At 42.7% G+C, this 25,971-nt stretch overlaps 1 protein-coding gene across 2 annotated transcripts in view; it reads right to left on the bottom strand.

Annotated features, from left to right (window-relative positions):
- Window positions 1–25,720, bottom strand: part of ME2 (malic enzyme 2) — a 62,119-nt gene extending 36,399 nt beyond the window's left edge. The window contains exons 1-4 of one of the 2 annotated variants that reach the window (XM_055125816.1): window positions 25,584–25,720; window positions 21,188–21,350; window positions 12,389–12,508; window positions 1,003–1,136 (exon numbers count right to left, since the gene is read on the bottom strand). In XM_055125816.1, the coding sequence (XP_054981791.1) occupies window positions 1,003–1,136; window positions 12,389–12,496 (242 nt within the window). In that variant the 5' untranslated portion in view covers window positions 12,497–12,508; window positions 21,188–21,350; window positions 25,584–25,720. The remainder of the gene's footprint in view (window positions 1–1,002; window positions 1,137–12,388; window positions 12,509–21,187; window positions 21,351–25,583) is intronic. The other variant, XM_055125817.1, reaches the window with a different exon arrangement.
- Window positions 25,721–25,971: the final 251 nt, after the last annotated feature.

Genomic DNA, 25,971 nt, shown 5'->3' with positions numbered 1-25,971 from the left:
GCCCACTCCTCCCAGTGTCTGAGATCTTGTTCTGTCAATGACCTTTCTGCTAGACCCATTCCTCACAACTATTAGTGTTGGCTCAACTTCTTACCAGGTGGAAATGTACGCCCCTATATACAAATCCTGCTTCACTTTGTTGATGTCTTTCTCCTCATCTCTACTCCTTCAGAGAATTAACATTTACTCCCCTCTCATTTCTCAACGTATCGAAATCTTCCTTTTGTTCCATCACATCAAGGAAACTCCTCTTACCGGTCAACAACTAATAATCCATACCAAATAAACCTAAAGTGTTTCTAATCCTGTCTTCAGACTGATGACTTTACCCAGGACATTTTACACTGCTATTTCATCCCGCCTGCTGCCTCTACCATACTGTTTTACAGTTCAGTCCAGACATCACTTCTCCCCTAGGCCCCTAAGTTGGACTAGACATCCACTCCTATTCATGCTTTAAATGTTCTGCATGTACCTTTTTCTCCGTATTGAGCAGTATGGTCACAGAGTATAATTATCTATTTGTGAGCTCTTAGAAGGCAGAACTCCATTTCTGGGTCCTGGTGTGGCTCATTATTTTCAGCTTTCCCCAGGCAGCTTCAGTTACTCCTGTGTCACTTCCCCAAGTGTACAGGGATGGATGATACCTGACACAGTCATCCCATCTACTACTCTTTTATGTCTGCAGTATCTAGGACATTGGCATAAAGTACAAATATCATCTAAAAGCATTGAGTGAAATGGCTGCAAGTAAAAATATTTGTTTAAAACTTCATTCGAACCTAAAATGTTGATTTTAAGCATAAAACAACTGATCTCTGCTAACTTTTACAACAGTGAACACAAATAAAGTATTCACTAAATGAAACATAATTATAAAAATTGTTAACTAAAGCACAACCCTGTTGTAACTATATTATTTCTAAAGCCATAATAACCTTGATACTTCAATTTTCTGATCAGAACATCAATTAAAAAACTACACATCTAATCAACTCTTACTTTTCCAAAGGCCCATTCAATTTTTTCACGTTTCTGTGAAATCGTAAGGCTTGAATATCTTGTGTCTCTATTTTGGGAGGTAGAAGTCCTTGAAGACCAAGCATTTGTCGTTCCTGTAAAGTAAATGCCATTCCCTAAAAAGGACAAATGAGAGGATTAAAATTACACTGACTGGGGTAGTAAAGGTGTTAGGCTGTAAGGTGTAATTTAGCTGTCAATTCAGAAAAATCAGCAAGATATTATTTTTGTCCACTTGTCAAAAAAATTCTAAGATATATCATACCTAGTAACGCTGAGTGTAGTAAAAGAATATTCATAGAATATTACTAAGATTATAAATTGAGGATTTTAGGAAGACCATTTTAAAGAATTCTTAAATTTTTTAATATAAATACATTACATAACAGCAATTTTACTTTGATAGCCATCCTAGAGAAATAGTTATTCCACACAGCAAAAATGATAGATGATTAGTATTCTTAATAGTGCTCTGGGAAATTACTGAAAAAAGAAAAAAAAAGCACCAATTAAGGAACTATTAAAAAATCTATGGTACCTTCTTGTCAAGAATGCCATTGCACTAAACCAGTATCTTTAAGTGTGTAGTAGAAGCGTCTCCCAGAGGCACAGTTAAGGAAGAAAGGCAAGTGGCACAGGCTGGAGCGATAGCACAGCGGGTAGGGCGTTTGCCTTGTACGTGGCCGACCCGGGTTCAATCCCCAGCATCCCATATGGTCCCTGAGCACCGCCAGGAATAACTCCTGAGTGCAAAGCCAGGAGTAACCCCTGTGCATTGCTGGGTGAGACCCCAAAAAGCAAAAAAAAAAAAAAAGAAAGGCAAGTGACAGGGCAGAGGGAGAGCTCACCGGGCTAAGCAAGGGCAAAGCTCTGCACTCAAGCACCAAGAGGTCTTCGGGGGCACCCATCACTCTGGCTGTGGCCCCCGAGACAAACACGCAGACAAAAAGGGGCAAACTGCAAGTCACAACACACTCTCATTGCTAACTATTTTGCTTATAGATCTCCACAGGGCACATGTTATCCGCAGATGCAGGCACACATGGGAAAGAAAGCAGCAGGTCAGACTTTGAAAGAATAATCACACTGCTAACGGGCTACCCGGTGAAAACGGAGTGCAGACGAATAGAAAAAGGGGGACAGAAGAAATGATACCTAAGAAAAGGTTAACAACTCACAGAAGGCCAAACATGACATGATTTTATTTGTGTATGTATGGAACACACAAAATAAAGCGAAGGGAGAGTAGTGGTAGTGGGGTGCAATGGATAAAAGGAGTCAACTGTAAGGTGATGGATTAAACACTACATTTTGGTAGTGATCAGGAAGTGATGTATATACTGACACCAGATTCTAAAGGAGCACAATTGAGACATGATATACTGTAAGCTAGCATTACAACAAAAATTTGAAAAAATAAAAGTCAAAAAAAAAGTCAGAGAGATAATACAAGGATGAAAGTGCCTGCCTTGCATGCAGCAATCCTGGTCTGAATCCTGGCACCACATATGATGTCCCTAGCACCATCAGGAGTGACCCCTGAGCACAGAGCCAGGAATACTGAGCTAAGCTGAAGTAACCTGAACATTGTCAGGTGTGGTCCCCAAATGAAAACCAAAGAAAAAAATTACAAAACCCGCTATGTCCAAACAATAGAAAATAAAATTACTGAAAGATTTTACACACCAAACCTTTTTGTCATAAATTCCAGAATAAGAAACTCCAAAAACCTTTTCCTCTACTGGGGTAATAAGAACAACTCGTTAAATAACCAGAATTCATTTTTCAGAATTTCGAGATTAGACAAGGGCACTGGGAATCAGGGACTATTTTATTCAAGAAAAATGGCTGACCCATGGTAGGAACAGCAGCCACCTTCGGAGGGTTTTAGCTTGTGTCCTTCCATTTTCCACTCCCCAGGGCTACAGCAGCCTGTGAGAATGGCTTTCACTGTGAACGCCTGTTCCCATGACTGTGAAATGACTCTTAACACTAGAGGCTGGCATCCACCAGAGAGCAGAGGTACTGTCTCAATTAGGTCCAAACCAAGGAACTGTCACTAATTTACCTGTCTGACACTGAGCTCAGTCACAAAGCTGCTTCTGACAGGCCTTAAGGTCCAACAGTCTTCTCCAGAAGAGCATTTTGAAACAATCAGAGGCAATGATTTAATATGGCGACTCCCCAAGGATGTGATAAAGGTTGAGGAAACAATATGCTAACCCAAGCTGAGAAAACCCAAGTGAAAGGAGATGTTCAGGGGCTGGAGCGATAGCACAGCGGGTAGGGCATTTGCCTTGCTCGCAGCTGACCGGGGTTCAATTCCCAGCATCCTATATGGTCCCCTGAGCAGTACCAGGAGTGATTCCTGAGTGCAAAGCCAGGAGTAACCCCTGTGCATTGCTGGGTGTGACCCAAAAAGCAAAAAAAAAAAGAGAGATGTTCATGGAAAGGGGAGGCCGGAGAGCCTGGAAAGCCTGTACACGCTTCTAAGATCTAGGGCACATGCATGAGCCGTGGACAGGCCTGGGGAAGCCCTGAGGTCTTTCCCATATCTGGGAGGCCTTCAGCCTCGGTGCAAGCAGAAATGCAGGTTGAGGCAATCTGCTGAGGGCCTGGCTGAATGCGCCAACACAGACACGGCCCCTGGAAGGAGAACTGATTCCAGGTACTTGGGGCTCTGTCTAAATTATCAGCGGACGTACAGAACAGAAACTTGACATAAGAAAAAGGCTCTAAAGAATTAGCTTAGAAATGTCTACACAGAGCAATTAAAAATGCAGGTTTAACATACAGAGGTAAGCAAAAGAGACAGAAAAAAATGCACATTTGTTTGCTTCTCCTTTTTTCCCCCTTATACAGACAACTACTTAAGGCAGTAATTATATATCTGTGTTGATAGTCAGACAATGTATGAAGATGTAATTTGTTTGATACAGTAGCACAAAAAGGTGTGTGGGGAAATAAAACTATACAGGGCGAAGTTTTGGTGTCTCGCTGAAATTAAGTTGGTATTACTCCAACTAGGCTATTAGAAATATGGTAAAAATGGTCACTGTAATTCCTAGGGGAAACTACTTAAGAAAATCACTTAGAAAGGTGTAGTTAAGAGAGGGCTGGAGTGATAGTACAGCAGGTAGGGCATTTGCCTTGCATGTGCCAACTTGGTACCCCATTCAGTCCCCTGAGCATCACCAGGAGTAACCCCTGAGCACAGTGTCAGGAGTAAGCCTTGAGCACCACTGGCTGTGGCCCAAAAACAGAGGGGTAGGTGCAAGGATCTATATATAATTCTATATTGAAATTTTCTATCACAAAGAAAGGTCAAAAAAGAAAAGGCCAAAAAAAGAAAAGGCATTTAGAAAATAAACAGCACAATGGCAGACACACAAATCATACCTTATTAGTTATTACATTAATGTAAATGGCTAACTACAATTAAAGGCAGGTCTTGGCAGAATGCATAAAACAAGGATACAATTATTTCCATTTTTCAAAGACACATTTTGGTAAAAGAGAGGAAAAGATACATCAGTCAAACAGGAACCAAGAGAGAGCTGAAGGAGTTAAATTATTCACACATAACTGAATCTGAAACATTATGATTAAAGAGGAATATCTATAATAATGAAATGAGGCAATTCATTCAGAAAATTTAACAATTATGAATATACCCACATCTAATAAATTAAGCCTAGGACACACAAAACAAAATCTGACAAAAATAAAGAGAAAGGTTTAAGACTTTAATAGCTCACTTTCGCTAAAAGAGAAAACTAGACAGAAAATCAACGAGGAAGCAGGAGAGTCACTATACGGCGCCAGACCCAACAGGTGCTATGGAACACTACACTGTCGCGGAAGGATACACGTTCCTCCCACACACACACACACAATATTCCCCGGGACAGACCATATGCTAAACTATAAAACAAGTCTCAATAAATTTAAATGGAATTAAATCATCCAAATATATTGTCCTATTCAAACTACACACAAGGAAATGGCATTAAAATTAAATAAGAGAGATGGCTGGAGTGTATGCTTTGAATATAGGAGGCAGGTCTGATCCTGGCACCACATGGTCCCTGAGCACAAGACTGGGAGCAGCCACTCAGTACCTCTGGTGTGGTCCAAAAATAAAAACAAAAATAAGAGGCTAGGGCTGGAGCGACAGCACAGTGGGTTGGGTGTTTGCCTTACACACGGCCAACCCGGGTTCGATTTCCAGCATCCCATATGGTCCCCTGAGCACTGCCAGGGGATAGTTCCTGAGTGTAGAGCCAGGAATAACCCCTGTGCATCATCGGGTGTGACCCCCCCCAAAAAAAAAGCCAAAAAAAAAAAAAAGAGGCTAAGGACTAGAGCGATACTACAAGAGGGCGGGTGTTCGCCTTCTATGCGGCCAATCCCAGTTTATTCCCCAGCACTCCCTATGGCTCCCCGAGCACTGCCAGGATTGATGGCTGAGAGCCAGGAGTAAACCCTGAGCACTTCGGGGTGTAGCCCCAAAACAACAAAAAAGAGGCTACGGAGATGGTTCAAAGGGCTGGAGCCCGTGCTAGGAATTAAAAATATCTGAATATCATACCCCGAATAACCACTCAGTGAAAAAGGAAAGCATAAAAGCAACAGAGGGTACTTTGAGATAAAGTAAAACTTATACAGGGCCAGGAGCGATAGCAGAGCGGGTTGGGCGTTTGCCTTGCACGTGGCCAACCTGAGTTCAATTCCTGCATCCCTCTCAGAGAGCCTGGCAAGCTACTAAGAATATCCCACTCGCATGGCAGAGCCTGGCAAGCTACCCATGGTGTATTTGATGTGCCAAAAACAGTAACAAGTCTCACAATGGAGACGTTACTGAGGCCCGCTCAAGCAAATCAATGAACAACAGGACGACAGCGCTACAGTGCCAGGGAGACAGCTCAAAGGACCAGAGAACATACTGCAAAGAGGAGCCCAGGGTTAATCCCAGGCACCGCATGATCCTCCAAGCACCATCAGGGAGAACTCCTGAGCACTGCCAGGGGAATGCCAAAAAGAAAACACATCTGCCAAAACTTAAGAAGATACAGTATAAAGGCAATGCTTAGAGGAAAGACTGTATTAAAAATACCTGTTTTCAAAATCTGGACGATCCGGGGCTGGAGCAGTCATACGGGGGCGGGGGGCAGGGGTTGTATTTGCCCTGCAAGAAGCCAACTTGGGTTCGATCCCCAGCTTCCCAGATGGTCCCCTGAGCTGTGCCAGAGGGAATTCCTGAGTGCAGGAATAACCCCTGAGTATCACTGGATATGGATGGCCCCAAAAGGCACAATAAAATAAATACATGAATAAAATAAAAATCTGGATGATCTCCAATCACCTAAGTTTCCACTTTTGGAACCCTGAGGTGGGAGCGGGGAGGTGCTCAGTGGCAGCATACCAAGGCTCTGACTCCTGGAACCACCACATGTAAGCAAGACGCTGCACGAGGTCAGAGAGAGAGTACAGTGAGGAAGGCACCTGCCCTGCACGTGGCCAACCCAGATTTGATCCCTGGGATTCCATATGATCCCCCAAGGATATCAGGAATGATTCCTGAGTGCAGCGCCAAAAGTAAGCCCTGAGCACTGCCAGATGCAGCCCCCCAGTCAAACAAAACAAAATCTCAAAGACACTGCTTTAAAACACTTTTGAGGGGCTGGAGCGATAACACAGCGGGTAGGGCGTTTGCCTTGCACACGGCCAACCTGGGTTCGATTCCCAGCATCCCATCTGGTCCCTCGAGCACCGCCAGGAGTAATTCCTGAGTGCATGAGCCAGGAGTAACCCCTGTGCATCGCTGGGTGTGACCCCCCAAAAAAAACAACCAAATAAAAAACCTTTTGAGATTTAAAAATGCCACTCACTTACACAAGCCTAGGAGGGATTTATCTAGAAGATATGAAAACATTAATTCAACACTGGGGGGAGGGTATGGCAGACCCAGTGTGCTTTGGGACCTTGCAGTGGTTAAATGTGCTTGAACCGGGGGCTCCAGTCTGCAGAGCATTCGCTCAAGTCCTCTGAGTCATTTCCCCGGGCCAAAAACATTAGTTCTAAAGGGGATTATGTGCGTCCTATGTTCAGAGCAGCTCTATTCATGACAGGAAGACAACCTAAGTTCCTACTAGCGGGTGAGTGGGTATAGAAACGAGTTATTTATGTTGGTGATAAATAACTGGTAAATGAAACACAGTATTTTATTAAATTCTTAAATAGAATCGCCTTATAGGAGAAGTAATAATACCTTAATAAAATCAATTAGAAAAATGCAGCGATGCCACCGTGCAAGTCACTGCCTTTAAATGAAGGACTAGGCTGTGAACAGTCAGCAGAGCACTCTCACTCCCCTGCCCTCCTCCCGTCTCCCTGCACCTCCCAGCGCCAGCTGTCCCATCAGACCTGCCTTTCTCCTTATCTGTGCAAAAGCAGTGCCCTTCAATTTACACAGGAGGGCATTTCCCTTAGCCGATCCTGGAAGATTTCAGCTATTTCCTTCAGATGCATGCTGTTTCTGACACCAGTTAAGAGATTAAAAAAAAAAAATCTTTTAGCCAGACTCCTGAGTGTATAAGTAAGCATACTTCAGAATGAAACAAACAAACAAAAAACCCGTCCTCTATTACTTTCTCTCCATGTAATTAAAACAATCTGTCATGGATTAGGAAATTAATTACTTTAAAAGTAATAATGTGATTAATAGCAAATAGTTTGCCTTAAAACTGAAAACAATAAGTCATGGTCAACTAAATTATAAGCTATTACCTAAAAAGAAAACCAATTTTATGCAGTATTTAACAGTGCTTCAAATAGCTTTGCACACTTTCTTTTTCCTCTTCAGCAGTCTGCTTAAGGAATTAGGATCCAAAGAGGTTATATATATGCTGAAGACTACAAAGGGCTCACTCCATTTGGGACGTCCATCCATTTTGTGATTCCAGTGCTGTCTACAAAGCTACAGGGCAGCTATTAGATTGGAAAGATTCTTTATGAATAAACTTTTCTGAATAACAGCAAATAAAATTGTATAATACAATCTTAAAAGTAAATATAGTAGTAAGGGCATCAACAGCAAAATAAAAAGACATTGCGGAGGGTAAGGTGTCTGCCTTGAACGCAGCCGACCAGGGTCTGACCCCAGGCACTACGTACAGTCCCCAAGTTCACTAAGAGCCATCCCTGCGTGCAGAGCCAGGAGTGATCCCTGAGCACCACCAGGTGGGGCCCCCAAGCCATACCAAAACAAAATATCTTGAGCTAATAATGAAAACTGTAAGAAAAATGAGTTAGTGTATAATTAGAGAACAAGTCAGAAGAAATTTAAATAAATATATACAAAACTCTCACAGAAACTAGAGCTCATACAACTGAGTTCAAAAAAAAAAAAAACAAAACAAACAAACCTGAGTAAAGCATGAAATCTCTTGGGGCTTCAATGCACTAAACCACAAAGAGATGAGATTAATTATCAGTGGATCCAGCCAACAAGTATTGGGGCTGTGTGTGTGCTAAGTACAGTATACAGTGCTAAGAGACATTTTTAGGGTATTGAAATGAAAAATGGGCCTTATGCTCAAGGCAGTCATTGTCTCAAGGAATAGCCAGATAATTCTAACAGTGATAAAGGTAATAACTGAGGTAGGCACAATGATGCCCGATAGGCAGATGGGAGTAAGTTAAGCAATGTGGTGGGAAAGCAAAGAAAAAGGACAGTGGAACGTCCTAGAGGTATAGAACTGAATTTTAAAAATTAGGACGGGTGGGCTGGAGATGTGACCAAAGGGTTTGTCACATGTGTGAAGTCCTGGGTTTGACCCAGGGTACCAGATGTGGCCCTGAGGACCAACAGGAATTGCCCTTATAACAAGAGAAAAAAAAAATTAGAAAAGTTAGCCAAATAGACATGGAAAGGAGGAATTTAACCTTACACTATATAGCTCTTTGAATGCTTTTAAGTGTTCTGTTATCTAAACTATTTAATCAGAAAACTGCTCTCCAGAGAAGTTAAATGATTTCTCAAAGATTCACTGCTGGCAAACGGAAGCGCTCCGATAAATCCTTAAACTCCTTCTCATAATCTAATGATGCTTTTCTTTTAATCAGTGATCCCCAAGCAGCACTCCTAGGTCCAAGATGTTCACAGGGGCCACAGGCAGATGACAACATGGCACAAAACTAGGTGGCCAGCCAGCAGAATGAGGACCACAGGAAGAGAACAAGACTGGGAGGAGGCCAGGGTCGGAAAAAGGCTGAGCAACACTGCTTTAAAGAATAGAGCCTTTTAGAAGAAACGTGTCTGCCAGAGAGGCAGACCGGGGATGGGGTGGCAGGAGGGACACTGGGGTGGGGAATGTAAAATGGTGAAGGAACAAGTGTTGGAACATGGTATGGCTAAAATCCAATCACGAACAACTTTGTAACTGAGTACCTCACAGTAATTCAATTAGAAGAAAAAAAATAACATTTTTAGGGGCTGGAGTGACAGCACAGCGGGTAGGGCGTTTGCCTTGCACGCGGCCAACCCGGGTTCGATTCCCAGCTTCCCATATGGTCCCCCGAGCACCACCAGGGGTAATTCCTGAGTGCAGAGCCAGGAGTAACCCCTGAGCATCACCAGGTGTGATCCAAAAGGGCAAAAAAAAAAAAATTTAAAAAACAAGAAAAAAAAAAGCCTTTCAAAAATACTCATCAAGAGTTTCATATCCATACCAGAATAGCAATTCCATAGGAACAGAAAATACAGACAAGGGTACAGGGTGGGGGCTGTGGAGATGGTGGAAATGTTAAGGTCATGGGATCTCCAATCCAGGTAAGGAAAAGGTACTGAGCAGTGAGAGACCCCAACACTCGAGGTATACACTCGAGGTATACCTTTATTCAGTGGCTAAAATTGTGAACTATTACATTTACTAGACCACATTAAATTTCACAGACATAACAATGACAGGTACTCAGTAGACAGGAATCAGTAGACAGGAATTACACAGACATATACTTTAAAATATTAAGAATTTAGTACTTCAGGGGGCTGGAGCAATAGCACAGCAGGTAGGGCGTTTGCCTTGCATGCGGCCGACCCGGGTTCGATTCCCAGCATCCCATATGGTCCCCTGAGCACCGCCAGGAGTAATTCCTGAGTGCAGAGCCAGGAGTAACCCCTGTGCATTGCCGGGTGTGACCCAAAAAGCAAAAAAAAAAAAAAAAAAAAAAAAAAAAAAAAAAAGAATTTAGTACTTCATTTAATTACTATTTATTTATTTCCGGGGTTTTGGGTCACACCCAGCGATGCTCAGGGGTTACTCCTGGCTCTGTACTCAGGAATTAACCCTCGCAGTGCTTGGGGACTATATGGGATACCAGAGATCGAACCCGAGTCAGTCATGTGCAAGGCAAATGTTCTATCCTATCTCTTCAGTCTCTAATTATTATTTATTAATCATAGCAACAATCCTCTTAAAACTGTATACGGTCCCCTGAATACCACCAGGAGTGAGTCTGAGAACAAATCTAAGAGTAAGCTCTGGCCACAGGAACAGGAAAATTAGTTTCAAAAGAAAACAATACCCAGGCCACTGTGGTGTGAAAGACTCTAGAGGAAACAGGATTTTTCATGAGTTGCGTCCAGGTAAGCAAGCTGTGACGAGGTGAGGCCAAAAAAAGCAAATCAGAATATCTCCTTAAACTGTGTTTAATGCACTGTTTCTGAATTCTGATTATGTACAGGGTGCTGAAATGTATCTGTATGGCTCTTGGCCTCTCAAAGCCATCAAAGTAATAAAATATTTTTCCTCTAGAGTGGTAAACAAATGGAATGGGAAAACTTTTGATGACTGATGTTTCAAAGGTCATTTAATTGAATGCACCTTTCTCAAAAGATAAATTTTATTTTATTTTATTTATTTTATTTTTTGCTTTTTGGGTCAGACCCAGCGATGCACAGGGGTTACTCCTGGCTCTTCACTCAGGAATTACCCCTGGGCAGTGCTCAGGGGACCATATGGGATGCTGGGAATCGAACACAGGTCAGCCGCATGAAAGGCAAATGCCCTACCCACTGTGCTATTGCTCCAGCCCCACAAAAGATAAATTTTAAATTTTTTACATTCACATAATTTTCTTTTTTAAAAAAAATTAAATTTTTTTTATCGAATCACCGTGAGACACAGAGTTACAAAGCTGTTCGTAGTCAAGTTTCACTTATACAGTGTTCTCACATATATACCTTGATTAAAAAATTTTAACTACAGGGAAGTTTCAAGAATAATACAATGAATTATCAAACACCCTTTGAAACCTAGATTAACATTTTGCCTAAACTTTCTAAACCATTTAACAGTTAGTTGCATGCATCAAAAATGTTTACATTAAAATGTTAAAGTGCAAATCTCAATAAGCCTACTCTCCTAACCACAGCACCATTGAAGAAGCTTAACATTCATTATTTTATTGTCGTAGGGGCCATACCTACTGCCACTAGAGATCGATGAAATGCTGGGGATCAAACAATATCTAGGGTCTGGATATTTGTGTCACATCCTAATTAAGCTTCATATTTAAATGGTACTATTATTCAATATGTAATCCATACTCAAATTTCAATAATTGTTCTGAAAATGTTCTCTTAAAAATTTGTTATGATAGTACTAAAGGTAAGTTTTACATATTTTAATAAACCCAATGCATCATTTTTGCAAGCCTCCTATAAGAAATCTAAAGAATTATTTTATCAACTACTTATCACTGCCACTGAAAAAGAAGACTGTGCTTTCCAAGTAAACCCAGTAGGAGTCCTTATCACTGGGAAGAAAAGCCTCCATCTTAATCATGTCCATCACTTCTACCCCTAGAGATCAGAGGCCTCTCTCCTTTGAAGCAATAGTGTGATTAACGTGCAAAAACACTTGTGTAAAATAATTTGTGTCCATAAAATCTGGGTAGATGCAAGATGGGGTAGACATTAGATATCACTTTATTTTACAATCCACTTTTCAAGAGTCCTGCTGATTGTTACAGGACGAGCACCTAACTGAACTGAGTTTGGCTCAAGGTCCCACACCCGGCAAAGTCCTCTCCAGACCGCTCTTCTGGGGAGTTTTTGGTGGAGAACAAGAAAATCAAGTCCAACATTTTCTGGTGACAGAAGTTGGGAGAGGTGACATTTTGCAGGGTAAACAGCTGCCAAGAATCTTGCCACCTGGATAAAGTTCATGCAGAAAAAGCAAATGCTTCTGAATATTTTTTAATGTCTAGCTACAGAACAGAAAATATTTTGTGCTTGTGTGTAACATAGCTCAAACGTTCATCACGAAGAAGGAAAACGTATGTTCATGTTACCATGACTGACCTTGTTTGTTCTTGGGTTCAGCATTAGCGGCTTGCCTTTCTCTTTTGTACTTAGATGCCGACATGCCAGAGAACAAGGAGGGGCAACTACTCTTAACCGGGACAGCATCTTTCCTTTTACCTAGGAAATACAAAGGGAAAACACAAAAAACCATTGTGTGAAACAGTATAGAAATACATGTACAACAAGCAAACAGGCAATCAAAACCAGATTTAGAAACTTAACTTTCACGGGAAAGTATTTTTCAAATTATACTTATATTTTTACAGGTTGTAATGGTTTTAAGGGTAATAACAGGTAAACTTTTCCCTACAATACTAAAAATCCTTGCATAATCATCAGTGCTATTTTTTCTTAAGACATTTAGGCACTATGATTTACAATACTGTCAATATGAAGTTTTAAGTATACAATGTTTCAACTCCTAACAACCAGTGTCAGACTTCCTCTACCAATGTCATTGATGTTTTTAATATATTAAGTACTAAACATTTAGCCAATTTCTAAACCACACTAATATTACAAGGTATCTACCTCCCATTTAAGAGAGAAAGAAACTTAGAGGTTAAAAACAAAGCTAAACTTCACGGTGATCTACTATTATGATTATTATTATTAATAATAATAATAATAATAAACAAATAAAAAAACAAGCAAAAAAGGAAGATGGAGAGAGAGTACAGTGGGTGGGTGCTGACCTTACACCCCAACCTGGGTCAATTCCCAATATTCCATATAATCATCTGAGTCCTGCCGGAATGATCCCAGAGCACAGCGCAAGGAGTAAGTCCTGAGCACCACTGGGTATTGCCCCAAAACAAACAAAAAACAAGGCAATCAAATGAACGCATCTTAGATGAGTGTGAGACTCCAGCTATAGAGGTGGAAAAGAATCACAGGAAAGCCTGGAGCATACACATTCGGCGACAGAGAAGCTCCCCAGATGCCTAATCAAGATTTAGAATATTAATGTATTTTCATCTATTATAGTCAATGTTTAAGTGTAACAGATTATTTCTTTTTGTCATTGGAAAATTTATTTAATACTTAAAAACTGGCCAGAGGGTCTGGAGTGATAGAACAGTGGGTTGGGCATTTGCCTTGCATGGGGCTGACCCAGGTTCAATACCCAGGATCCCATACGGTTCCCGGGGCACTGTCAAGAGTAATCCCTGAGTGCAGAGCCAGGAGTGACCCCTGGGCATCACCGGGTGTGGCCTACCCCACCAGAAAAACTGGCTAGAAAACATGTTTTTGTTCTTTTACATCTATCATAAACACATGGGAATTTTTCCTAACAGAATTCTTATGTGTATTAAATCTTAAACATTCACTGCTGGAAATAGCAGTGATTCTTTGCATCAATTTTCCCACCAAAAGTGAATCTGTACTACTTGTTTATTTCTTTAATCATTACAAATCAGTGCAAATATCAAGCAGTAAGTGTTTTTTTTTTTTAGTGGAGATTATATTTGCAGAGAAATCCATGATCGTATAAAAGGGTGGAGCAAAATCATTTAAACTTGTTTTGGGGGGCAGGGGTCGGGTGGGAGCACACCTGGCAGTGCTCGGGGCTTACTCCTGGCTCTGCATTGAGAAATCACTCCTGTGGACTCAGGGGACCACAAGGAGTGCGGGGATCTACCCCTGGTGAGCTACATGTAAGACAAACTGCCTACCTGCCGCACTATCCCTCCAGTCACTTACACTGGAATTTTTTAAGTTAATATTCATGGAGATAAAATCAAACACAAAAACAACAATTTTAAAGTCAGCAGTAAAAAGGATTTATAAAAACCATAATGTACAATCCATCACCTCTATCCATTTCCAAAATAATGCTCATCCTCCCGGGAGAAATACCATACCCACTGTGAGCAGTGAACCCTTATTTCTCCCTCCCCTAACCCCCGCAGTCTGCTGTCTTTGTGGATGTAACTATTCTGAGTAGTTCCTACAACATGGATGTTTCATATGAAAAAGGTCACAGAATCCTATAAGCACCATCGAGAATGATGAGACAATCCGCCCTTGAGCCACCCACCAGCGCTGCTCGGGTTTTCTCCCTTTCCCAGGTCAGTAATCAAACCCAGGAAGCCACTTTCCCTGTGCCCACGCCTCGGGCGTCTCCCTTTCCTCGGACCCTGAGCCGCCGCACCTCCCAGAGCACCATCCCACCATCCCATCCGCCTCTGAGCCAATCTCAGCACGGCTCCCGGTTTTCTCCCTTTCCCAGGTCACCCGCCCCCACCCCCCCATCGCGGTTGTGGGTGTGGCCTCCGCAGAAGCGGGATGCCGCTTATTATTTTCCCCTTTCCTGGCACTTGGAAATCACATCTTCATTTCCATCACCCAATTCTGCAGAGATTATCCCGGTCATATCAAACACATTAGGACAATAGTCCAGTAGCGTATTCCAATTGCACTAAAAGCTCTACAAGCCCAATATAAAAGAACACATCCTCCGAAGCTTCACTAGAGACCTCGCCTAAGCCGCTGAGGAGCCCCTGAGAGGAAGAGGGCTATACTGATAGTGAACTGGAAGGTTCCACCACCACACTACTACAAAAACATGAAGAAACAACGAAAATCCCCACCACAAGGAGAAGATGATGAAAAGGGTCCAGGCAGCTCAACAAGCATTACCCACAAATACGACCTCTCCGATACAGAATTCAGAGATGAAATATTGAGATGTTCAATGAACTCAAAGAAATGGCTCAGCAAAGATCCAGGAAATTAAAGGAGGACATGAAAGAAACAATGGAATGGACAGTCGAGAATATACAGGAAGAAATGAGAGCAGAAATGAAAAAGCTACAAAGTGTCACGAATTAATAATTCTGTAGATGAAATTAAAAACTCAGTGGGTGCTGTCAATAGTAGAAATGGCCACAGCCGAAGACAGAATCAGTGAGCTTGAAGATGAGCTGCAGGAAGTTTACAGGCAACAATGGGAAAAGACCTCAAAATAGCTCTTAGGTGAATCAGAGACCTAGGGGATGATTTCAAGAGGAACAACATTAGAATCATCAGAGGACCAGAAGGACAGGGAGACAACCTCAGTGAAAAAGCCACAGTTAAAAATATCATTGCTGCAAAGTTCCCAAAGCTGGAGAAGGCAGGCATCCAGATCCAAGGAGCCCGAAGAGTGCCAGCTAAAAGAGACCCTAGTAAAGACTCCTAGACATATCATAGTCAGAATAATGGATGTAACACACAGAGACACAATACTGCAAGCAATAAGATCAAAGAAGGAAATCACATACAAAGGAGCACCCCTTAGATTTATAGCAGACCTATCAAAGGAAACCCTCCAAACCCGAAGACAATGGGGGGATATAGTGAAAAACCTCAATGAAATGAACGCCTTACCAAGAATACTTTATCTGGCTAAACTCTCACTCAAACTTGAAGGAACAATAGACTATTTCATGGATAAACAGCTCAGGAACTTCACAGACTCAAAACCAAACTTAAAAAGACTAAATGGGCTACTGTAAGACATGAAAAAACCCTACAAGCCCAACAAACCCCTACAGAAAGATGGCACAAAACCCATAACAATAATCTCCTTCAATGTCAATGATCTAAATGCACTAATTAAGAGACACAGAGTGGCAAAATGGATTTGGAAACTAAACCCAACATTCTGCTGCCTAAAAAAAAAAACACATCTGAACAGGCAAAGCAAACAACTCCCTCAAAAAAGCTGGGGTTACCATACTAGCATTCAACAACATAGATTTCAGGTTGAAAAAGATTAGAAGGGACAGTGAAGGCCAATTTTTACTAGTCAAGGATATGTACAGCATAGGAAGAAATCACACTCCTAAACATGTACGTACCTGATGAGGGACCAGCTAAATATTTAAAACAACTGCTAACAGATTTTAACAAGGACATTACTGACAAAACAATAGTAGCTGGAGACTTCAACACTGCCCTATTAGATCTACAAGATTAAAACTCAGCAAGGAAATCCTGGCTTTGAAGGAAGAGATAGAAGAAAGGGCTAATAGATCTATACAGCAGATAGATCTGCTTTGCATCCCAAAAAGAAAGAATACACTTTTTTTCCCCAATGCACAAGGAACATTTTCCAAAATAGACCATGTGCTGGGTCACATAACATACCACAATAGAATCAGGAAGATAGAAATTGTATCAACTGCCTTTGCAGACCACGATGCACTGAAGATAGAAATCAACCACGCAGAGACTGCTGGTGGGATGCCGAATGGCTCAGCCCTTTTGGAAAATAGTATGGATGCTTCTCAAAAAATTAGAAATCGAGCTTCCATTTGACCCAGCAATACCACTTCTGGGAATATATCCCGGAGATGCAAAAAAGTATAGTAGAAATAACATCTGCAGAAATAACAGTTCACTGCAGCACTGTTTACAATAGACAGAATCTGGATAAAACCTGAGTGCCCAAGAACAAATGACTAGTTAAAGAAACTTTGGTAAATCTACACAACGGAACACTATGCAGCTGTTAGAAAAGATGAAGTAATGAAATTTGTATATAGGTGGAACAACATGGAAAATATCATGTTAAGTGAAAGGAGTCACAAAGAGAGGGACACACAGAAATATTGCACTCATTTGTGGCATGTAAAGTAACAGAATGGGACACTAACAGCCCAAAACAGCAGAGGTAAGTACCAGGAGGATTACTCCAAAGCTTAGAAGTCAGTCTCACGTGCTGGGGGGAAAGGCAGCTCAGATAGAGAAGGGACCACCAAGTAAAGGGTGCTAGGAGGGCCTGCTCCGGATGGGAGAGGCAGGCTGAAAGTAGATTATAGACCAAACATGATGGCCACTTAATACCTCTACTGCAAACCACAACACCCAAAAGGAGGGGGGAGAGGGGAGAGAGAGGAGAGAGAGAGAGGAGAGAGAGAGAGAGAGGAGAGAGAGAGAGAGAGAGAGAGAGAGAGAGAGAGAGAGAGAGAGAGAGAGAGAGAGAGAGAGAGAGAGAGAGAAAGGGAATGCCCTGCCACAGAGGGGGGGAACAGGGTGGGGGTGGTGGGAGAGATGCAGGGACCACTGGTGGTGGAAATGGGCACTGGTAGAGGGATAGGTACTTGATCATTGTATGACTGAAACGCAAACATGAAAGTCTGTAACGGTACCCCTAGTGGTTCACTAATAGAAAAAAGAATGATGAGACATACCACCGCAACATAACTAATAGGTTCTTTAAAATATGTTAATGATATTCAAGACAGTAACTCAGGAGTCATAGCTTTGTTGTTTCACTGCTGCAGGGATAGAACAGGTGACCTATGCCCCTGAGCTCAATTACTGCAAATTTAAGCCCAAACCAAAAATCTGCCAAAGTCTGTACTACACAGTAAAAAATACTACTATAAAGGACATTACTGGGATAACTGCAAAACTGAAAGATTTAATACAGTTCAAACAGATTTGCTATACAATTTCAAGCTCCTGAATTTGACAACTTATATAAGAGATAGTCTTGTCCTTGAAGTATTAAGGGTCAAATATGATGTATGACGCAACCAAATGTCTGAGGTGATTTCCAAAACAATATTTCAAAAGACAAACAGAAATATCAAATATGCTAATAAATGCTAGAGTAGCATTCTAATTGTGTAAGATCTCAGGGAAGATGGACAGAGCAGTAGATTAAAGGTTTGGGCGATATGATCCAACCTTTACCTATGTACCTAATGACATTCCAAGAAAAGACTCTTAGCTTATCTTCTCTCTCCATTCGCCGGAAGCATTCCCTTCTGAGAAGAAATTCAAAGCTATTAAAAGACATTTTAGAAGTTGATATAAATTTCTAAACTTTGTAAATGGGTAGCAAGGTCTCATTTTATAAGACCTGCTAGCTAAAAATGGTTTTTACTTTTCATAAATTTTAAAAGAACAGAACATAACAAAGATGCACAAAGTCCACAAAACCTAAACGTCTCACACACACACACACACACACACACACACAAATTGAGGGGTGGAGTGGCAGTGGCTGAACTATTTCTGGTTTATATCTATAATTTTCAATTCAGGGATCAAGAGTTTGAATAAGTATGTCATCATGAACATTTATTCTTGGACCCTGAAACACTAAGCTTGTAGGAAATGGATGAAGCTGTTTTCTGCCTCCCGTATTAACCATTACTTCATCCACCAATTTCTAAAGAACTGATGTCCTGTTTCAAGACCATCTGCAGGAGGGTTAGCCTCCCAACAACACACATTGGTATGGATGATGATTCTGAGATTAAACGTGCAGTACTGGAAGTCTGTCAACACAATATTTCACTCGGGGCCAGAGTGACAGCACAGCAGGTAGGGTGCTTGCCAGGCATGCAGCAACCTGGGTTTGATTCCTGCATATCATTCGGTTCTACAAGCACCACAAACAGTAATTCCTGAGTACAGAGCCAGGAGTAATTCCTGAGCACTGCCAGGAACAACCCAAACCTAAAAAACAAACAAATAAAAAACAACAACAAAACCCAAACAACCTAAGAAAGAAATTATTCACATGGCAGGGAAGATGGCTTGGGTGGGGTCGAGGGTGCATGCTCTGTATATGCGGAGACCCTTGCGGGTTCCCAGCCCACCACCGACACAGAGCTCTAGAAGCCCAGAGCACTGCTGAGCCCTAGTAGCACTGAACTGTCCTGCTGAATTGGCCAGAGTCTCCATAAGTGGCCCCTGGCTCCCTGGGGCTGCTTGGAAAGCTTCCACCCGCCTCCTGGGAATGGCGGGTGCGTGTGTGTCTGTGTGTGTGTGTGTGTGTGTGTGTGTGTGTGTGTGTGTGTGTGTGTGATAATATTTCACTGTTATAGTCCTAGAATTTAGTTTAACATTCTCAGGCACACAGGAAAATGAATGGAGGAATATGTCCATGATTTGGAAGGTTTTTCTAGTTTAAGACAAAGAGAAAAGCACTGCAGAAGGCAGCCAGGGGAGACAGTAGTAGCTACTTTAGTCACATCTGTGCAGAAGAAACTTCAGAATCAAGAATGACCTTTAAAGAAACACTGACAAAGAATGTAGAGCACCAGGGAAATGGTAAAAAGAGAAAGAAATCGGCAACTGGCACTGCACTGTAGCACTGTCATCCTGTTGTTCATGGATTTGCTCGAGCGGGCACCGGTAACGTCTCCATGGTGAGACTTGTTACTGTTTTTGGCATATCGAATACGCACGGGGAGCTTGCCAGGCTCTGTCTTGTGGGTGGGATACTCTCAGTAGCTTGCCAGGCTGAGAGGGGCGGAGGAATTGTACCAGGTCGGTTGCGTGCAAGGCAAATGCCCTACCCGCTGTGCTATCGCTTCGCATCAACTTTAAATCTCTAAATTTAAATGAGAAAACTAAAGTTCGACAGTGACTGACACGCCCAATATCACATGGCTAGTTAGAGGCAGTGGAATATTCTAAATCTTGTTTTCACTTCATAGTCCAAATTTTTCAGTCCCTGAGCCTCTGGTTATGCTTTAAATCTTTAAAGTTCTATTTCCCTTATAAATTCTACATTTTTAATTAAAAACTTCATTTCTATAATTGAAAGATTTCTTCAATATTTTCTAAAAATTATTATTTTTTTTTGTTTTGGGGACACCCCCAGCAGTGCTCCTGGTTGTGCTCAGGGATCACTCCTGGTGGGCTTGGGAGACCAGGAGGTACCAGGACTGAACCCAGATTGGCTCCGTATAAGGCAAATGCCTCACCACTGTACTATGGATCCAGCCACATCTAATATTTAAAAATCTCATCATTCTCTTCACTATTTCTGATAAGCCTTCCCCCCCCCGCCCCATATTATGTCTATTTGGGTTTTTTTTTTAATATTCACCTTTTTCTGCCTGTTTCTTTAAATACTTTTAAAACATCTGCCTTTAGTGGTGGGTATAAAATTTTTAATTCTTTGATAGCATAATTTCTGTCTGTAAACTCAGATTTTTTAAAAATTAGATCTTTGGTGATGTTTCCATATGTATTGTATGTTCAGAAACCAACCCAGTGGAGATATTTTCAAGTTTAGCACTGTAGCACTATCGTCCTGTTGTTCATCGACTTTCAAGTTTATGTCTAAATAATATGTAAAGAGCTTACTGCCTACAACTACTTTCTACATTAGTTTCTGTGCTAGTGTTTCTGCACCTCAGAAACAGAACATTACACCAAACTCAGCTGAGAGGCAACCCATGAATTAGCTCTGTGATGTGGAGTAGGATGGATGGCCTCACCCAGTCAGGATATAGATTCCCTTACCAGCTATGGAGAGAACAGGCGTTTCCTATCCTCTGCCTCTGCATCGCTAATTTGGCTCTTACAACTGCAGAAGGCCTGAGAATTCAGTTTCCAATACCCAGTAAATCTACCTCATAGATAACTGTGATGAACCAAACAGCAGAACAGTAAATGCAAAATGATATTACAATTAAAGAATAAGGATAGTGCATTATATCAGGGTACTACTTTATTACTAACAGAAATTAAAACATAAAGGTACTTTTAATAGTTTTTGAAATAAGCAAGAAAAAAAAAAACAAGGAATAAAATTTCTGCCAAAATCAAAATAAAGACTGAGAGACAGACAAGACAGGCAAGACAGACAAACAGACAAGTTGGCATTGTAACAGCTGGAGGCAGTAAGATGAAGTGGAAAAAACACTACATCTAACTCAGTATGTTCCACAGAATGACGGAAGAACAGGAAGGAGGAGCTGGGTAAAAACAGAAACAAAAAAAAAAAAAAAGAGTTGGGGCTACTAATTTTGAATAAACATGTAAAATCAAGCTGCTTACTAGAGCGTTTCTTGGATACTGAGATTATCTGTGGTTTCTTCCCTGGTGTGCCATTCACACTGCCTAGGCCTTGCAGGCAGTGGAACTCACTCTCTGGTGGTGTTTATAAACTGAAAACTGCCAGGCCATTGGCTGCTGGAGATTACTCTCCTTGGCCCCATACCTGGGGATAGAAAGGAGAAGGTCAATGCATTAATTAGAGACCAAATTACAGAGAGGTCACGACTTAGTGAGCACAATCTTTACAGTCAGACAGCCTTGAGTTTGAATCTGGACTCCACTAATTGCTAGTTTAGAATCAGTTGTGTTACCTAGGCATTCTCCAAAGGCCCCTGGAATCGGTGTGGTTGGCATTGGCATACATTTTTCACTACTCTATGACTAAATGAGAACAATTCAAACAATGTGACTTTTTTCACTATCAAGATTTTATTTTTAGTTTCTAATCATGATCATCCTACCTTCTGGTGGCAAAATACCTTTCTTTCCAGAAAGTATGGGCGTGGTCATTTGGAGACCTTTTAACAAGCTCTTTAACCTCGAGAGATTAAAACTTAGAGATCTTCTGTTTGGTCTCAGCGACGCCCTAATTACACATACACACACTATATATCTACATTTTTGCAGACAGTATTTTGCTAAATGCAGTATCATAAAATCACAAATACTTTTACTATAATTCATGTAAAATGGCCACTATATATTTTAATGGACCACGAAGTCCAAAAGTCTGAGTACCAACCCATTTCATTCGCAGGAACAATGATTCAGAAGTCTCACTTTTTCCATCAATTAAGACAGAGGAAGGGAATTATTTTTCACAGAGCTATGTGTTAAAATGGTGCTATATAAAGTATCAAGGCCTAGAGCAGTAGCAGTGGCTCAAAGGCTGGAGCACTTGCTTCGCATGCGGTAGGGGAGGCTCTGTTCAATCTAGCACTGAATGGTGCCTTGAGACCCCCCAGGAGAGACCCTTAGGCGCTAAGTCTAGAATGGTTCTTGAGCTTCACCCACCCCCAAAGTATGAAGATTCCAGAATCGTATCATCATAAAGAAACTGAGTAACTTGACTTGAAGCTTTATCCAACAGAGCCCCAAGCAAGGCAGTCTAGCTGAAAGGTGAAACACAACTCTAGAATTAAACAGCAGGGTTTTTAAATTCTGGCTGTGCCACGACCAGCTCTGCTACCTAGAATAAATTAAAGCCTCAGTCTCCCCGAGTTACTGTTTCCTCATCACTCAGGTGAGGATGATAAACATCAGGACCTAGAAAGTAGGCTGGTTCCAGATCTGAATGAGATAATCCACGCAAGATGCTTATCACGGTGCCAACAGCTCGACTCCTGTCAGCTATCTCCACATTACTGTTATTAGCAGTCACAGGCCAAGCAGTCAGAACTAAATGCCTGTTAGTTCCTGCATCAACATCTTCTACTTCAAAACCCATGGTGGGTCTGTGAGGAGAATCATTATTAAAATTTATTTAAACTATTTCAAATCAGATACCTGGATCAAAGTGAGACTTTGGATGGCATACGGATCCAGGGAACAATCAAATGTCATCTTAAAATAAAAATATATTTCATTTCCACTGAACTATCAGAGGCGGTATAATATGCAGCTATATAATCAAAATGGTGATTTTCAGTTCACTTTTATTTTTAGGTCCCACCTGGTAGGGCTCAGGGGACCATGCCGTGCTGGGGATCAGACAGGACCTCCAGCATACAAAGCACATGCTCGGCCCATTGAGCCATCTCCCTGGCCACTACAAAAACTTATAATAATTACTTCTTTTTTATAAAACAAAATCATTATAATTCTGGTTATTTAATATAAATTCTGTCCTTTGAAACTGATCTTTAGTAAGTAAGGGTAGGTTTTTGGTTTCAGTTTTAAAATATGGCTATTAAATTTGTCTGAAACTCACCAACATAAATTATTTTTCTTTTAATAAAAATTATTTTTAAATAGCTTATTTTTAAATAAAATTAAAGACAGGTTATGCATAAACAGCACCCGAGGAGGAATCAATTTACTAAAAGATTTACAAAAGAAATTCTCAAATGCTAACAGTTTTTCCTTAGAAATTTTAAAATGTATGTTCTTTAAACAAACTTACTGAGACCAAAAGAGACTACACAAACACCGTCTGAGGATATATAACCCTAAAGCATTTCATTCACAGAAAAAGATACTTCTTTGTTAAGTATACTTTAAAAATTAGTTTATTTTACTCATTTTTATTGAAGTAATACTGATTTACTGTATTTGCTTTAGAGGAGCACTTCACAGCTCTCAAAAATACATATTACCACCATACTTATTTTCAAAGTGTCCAAATCCTCCCCAATCTGAGAGACCACTAGACTTCCTCACCACCCTCCAACAGTAAGTTTCAATTCTAAAGAGAATGCAAAACTACAAAAAGAGCAGCCCACCCTTTCCCAGTGATTTCTGAGGAAGGCTAACTCTTTGCTGAGGACATGGCTCACAGCAGAACACTTCCTTGCATGTTTAAGACCCTAAACTCAACTCCCAGCACTCAATAAACAAACAGAAAATAAGTGAGACACACAAGTCAGTGCTCAAAGTTAATTATGTAAAGGTCCAACAGCGTAAAACAGGTTAAACTGTTTTTCCTGTATTTCTCCAGACCACATAATAGAGCAACACATAACTCAACCACAGTAATTACACAAAGGATAAATGTATATATAAAAATAGATTATGGATTTATATTTTGTGCAGCTACATAATCTATACATTATATGTACATAGATCTGTAGACAGAATAGAGTACAGGCAGAACAGGCAGGCTATGTAACTTCTGTGTGACTACTATTATACGCATCTATGCCCAGGTATCAGGTAGGACTTCTTTAACTTCCAGAATATTTGGAAACTAAAGAACAAAACTTAAGAGCTAAAGAGGAAAATTTTTGTCATCAGAATGACAAAATAGCCTCATAACAATTCGCTTCATAACATGACTAATGTTTAAGGTGCATGAAGAGATATGGGCTTAAGAGATATGGGTTCTTTTCGTTGGTGGTGGTGGTGGTTAATTAAATTGCCTGAGTTTGAATACAGCCAGGCAGTGCCACTTAAAAACTTTGATTGTTGACAAGTTACTTTACCTTCCTAGGCCTCAATTTCTTCATCTGTAAACTGGAGATGATGAAAAGTACCAACCTTAAGAGAGTTATATGCAGACTATTCACAGAGAAAACAGTGCCCAGCCCATACTTAACAACACATGCTTCTTCCATGGAAACGAAAAGAAATGGCAATTAGCTTCCTTGTTTAAAAGTAGTGGCCACAAATATTAGGAAGGTAAATCAGGGGCCGGAGGGATAAGTACAGCAGCGGGTAGCGCGCCTGCCTTGCACCCGGCCAACGTTCAGTGCCCTCGTTCCATGCGGTCCCCGGAGCCCCACCGGCACTAATTAATTCCTGAGTCAGGAGTAAGCCCCGAGCACAGCCGGGTATGACCCCCAAACCAAACACAAGTGAGGTCAATCACGCAGACAGAAGATGCATTTTACAGGGAAGCCCTCTGGTTTTAAATAAATAAATAAATAAATAAATAAATGAATAAAAAACAAAAGAGTTTGTTCTGATTGCACCTCTTGCCGAGGCAACCACCCGATTTTGGAGGACAGGTCGGCAAACCCACGAAAAGTCAAAGTCCCGGACCGCGCACGGGTAGGTGGCAGGCACCTCGCGGGCGGGCGATGGTCATCGCCGGCGCCAAACACCTGCCGATCCCGGGGTTGCCACCGATGCCATTTCGGACTGAAGGGACCGAACCGTTCCAATCTTGGAACTTTCTAGCCTGCAACAACAACTTCCTTCCAAGCGCGGCACGGGGCGACAAACCGGCGAGCGGACGCACGGACACGCGCCGCCGCGCGCCGCCCGCCCCGGAATCGGTGCGTGCAGAAAGCGAGACCCGTGGGCTCCGCTCGTGCCTTGGAGCCACCAAACCGGCCGGCCAGGGGCGCGAGGGGGCGGGGAGGAGGGAGAGATGCTCGCGTCGGGGAGGCCCCAGGGCCTCACGCCGGGCGGCAGGAGGGCGCCGGGGCCCCCAGGGACCCGGGAAGTTGCGCGCCCCCAAACCCGTGCGCCGGGGGACAGCCGCGGACGGTTGGGCTGGGGGTGGGGGCGGGGGTAGGTGAGGGGCAAGCGGGGCGGTCACCGCGACCTGACCGCTTTCCGCGCTTCCAGCCTGGAGGACGAGCCAGCGCCTCCCGCCTCCCGCCTCCCGCACCCCGCACCCCGCCGCCGCCGCCGCCCGGCGAGGACCCGGCCGGCCGCGGGGCTCCCCCGGCGCTGCCCGCTGCCCGCTGCCCCGGCCGGGGGCCCCGCCGCGCCAGGCCGCCCCGCGCCTTACCCGACGTCCCGGCCCCGCGACAGGTGGTGCTGCCGAGCACAGAGGCCGCGGCCCTGCCGCCCACGCAGGCGATGCTCAGCTGCCGCCCGGGCCCGCCGTCCCCTCGCCCGAGCTCCGCGCGAGCCGGCGCCAGCTCCGCCCGGGACTGGCGTGGGCAGCCGGACACCAGCCCAAGAGGCAGCAGCCCGAGAGCGGCCGAGTGAGGAGCCCGAGCCGGGAGAAGAGCCGGCCGAGCCCCATGGGCGGAGACGGACAGGCGCGCGGGCCAATGGGGAGGCGGGACCCCGGCCCCGGGGGGCGGGGCTCCGCCTGGCCGCCCCGCGGCCCGCGCGTTCGGGTTCCTGTCCTGCGGGGCCGCCTTCTCCGGGCGCGCGGCTCGAGGTGACTG

This window comes from Sorex araneus, chromosome 2 (genome assembly GCF_027595985.1).
Source record: "Sorex araneus isolate mSorAra2 chromosome 2, mSorAra2.pri, whole genome shotgun sequence".
Lineage (NCBI taxonomy): Eukaryota > Metazoa > Chordata > Mammalia > Eulipotyphla > Soricidae > Sorex > Sorex araneus.
This window is presented reverse-complemented; position numbering and strand designations above follow the sequence as displayed.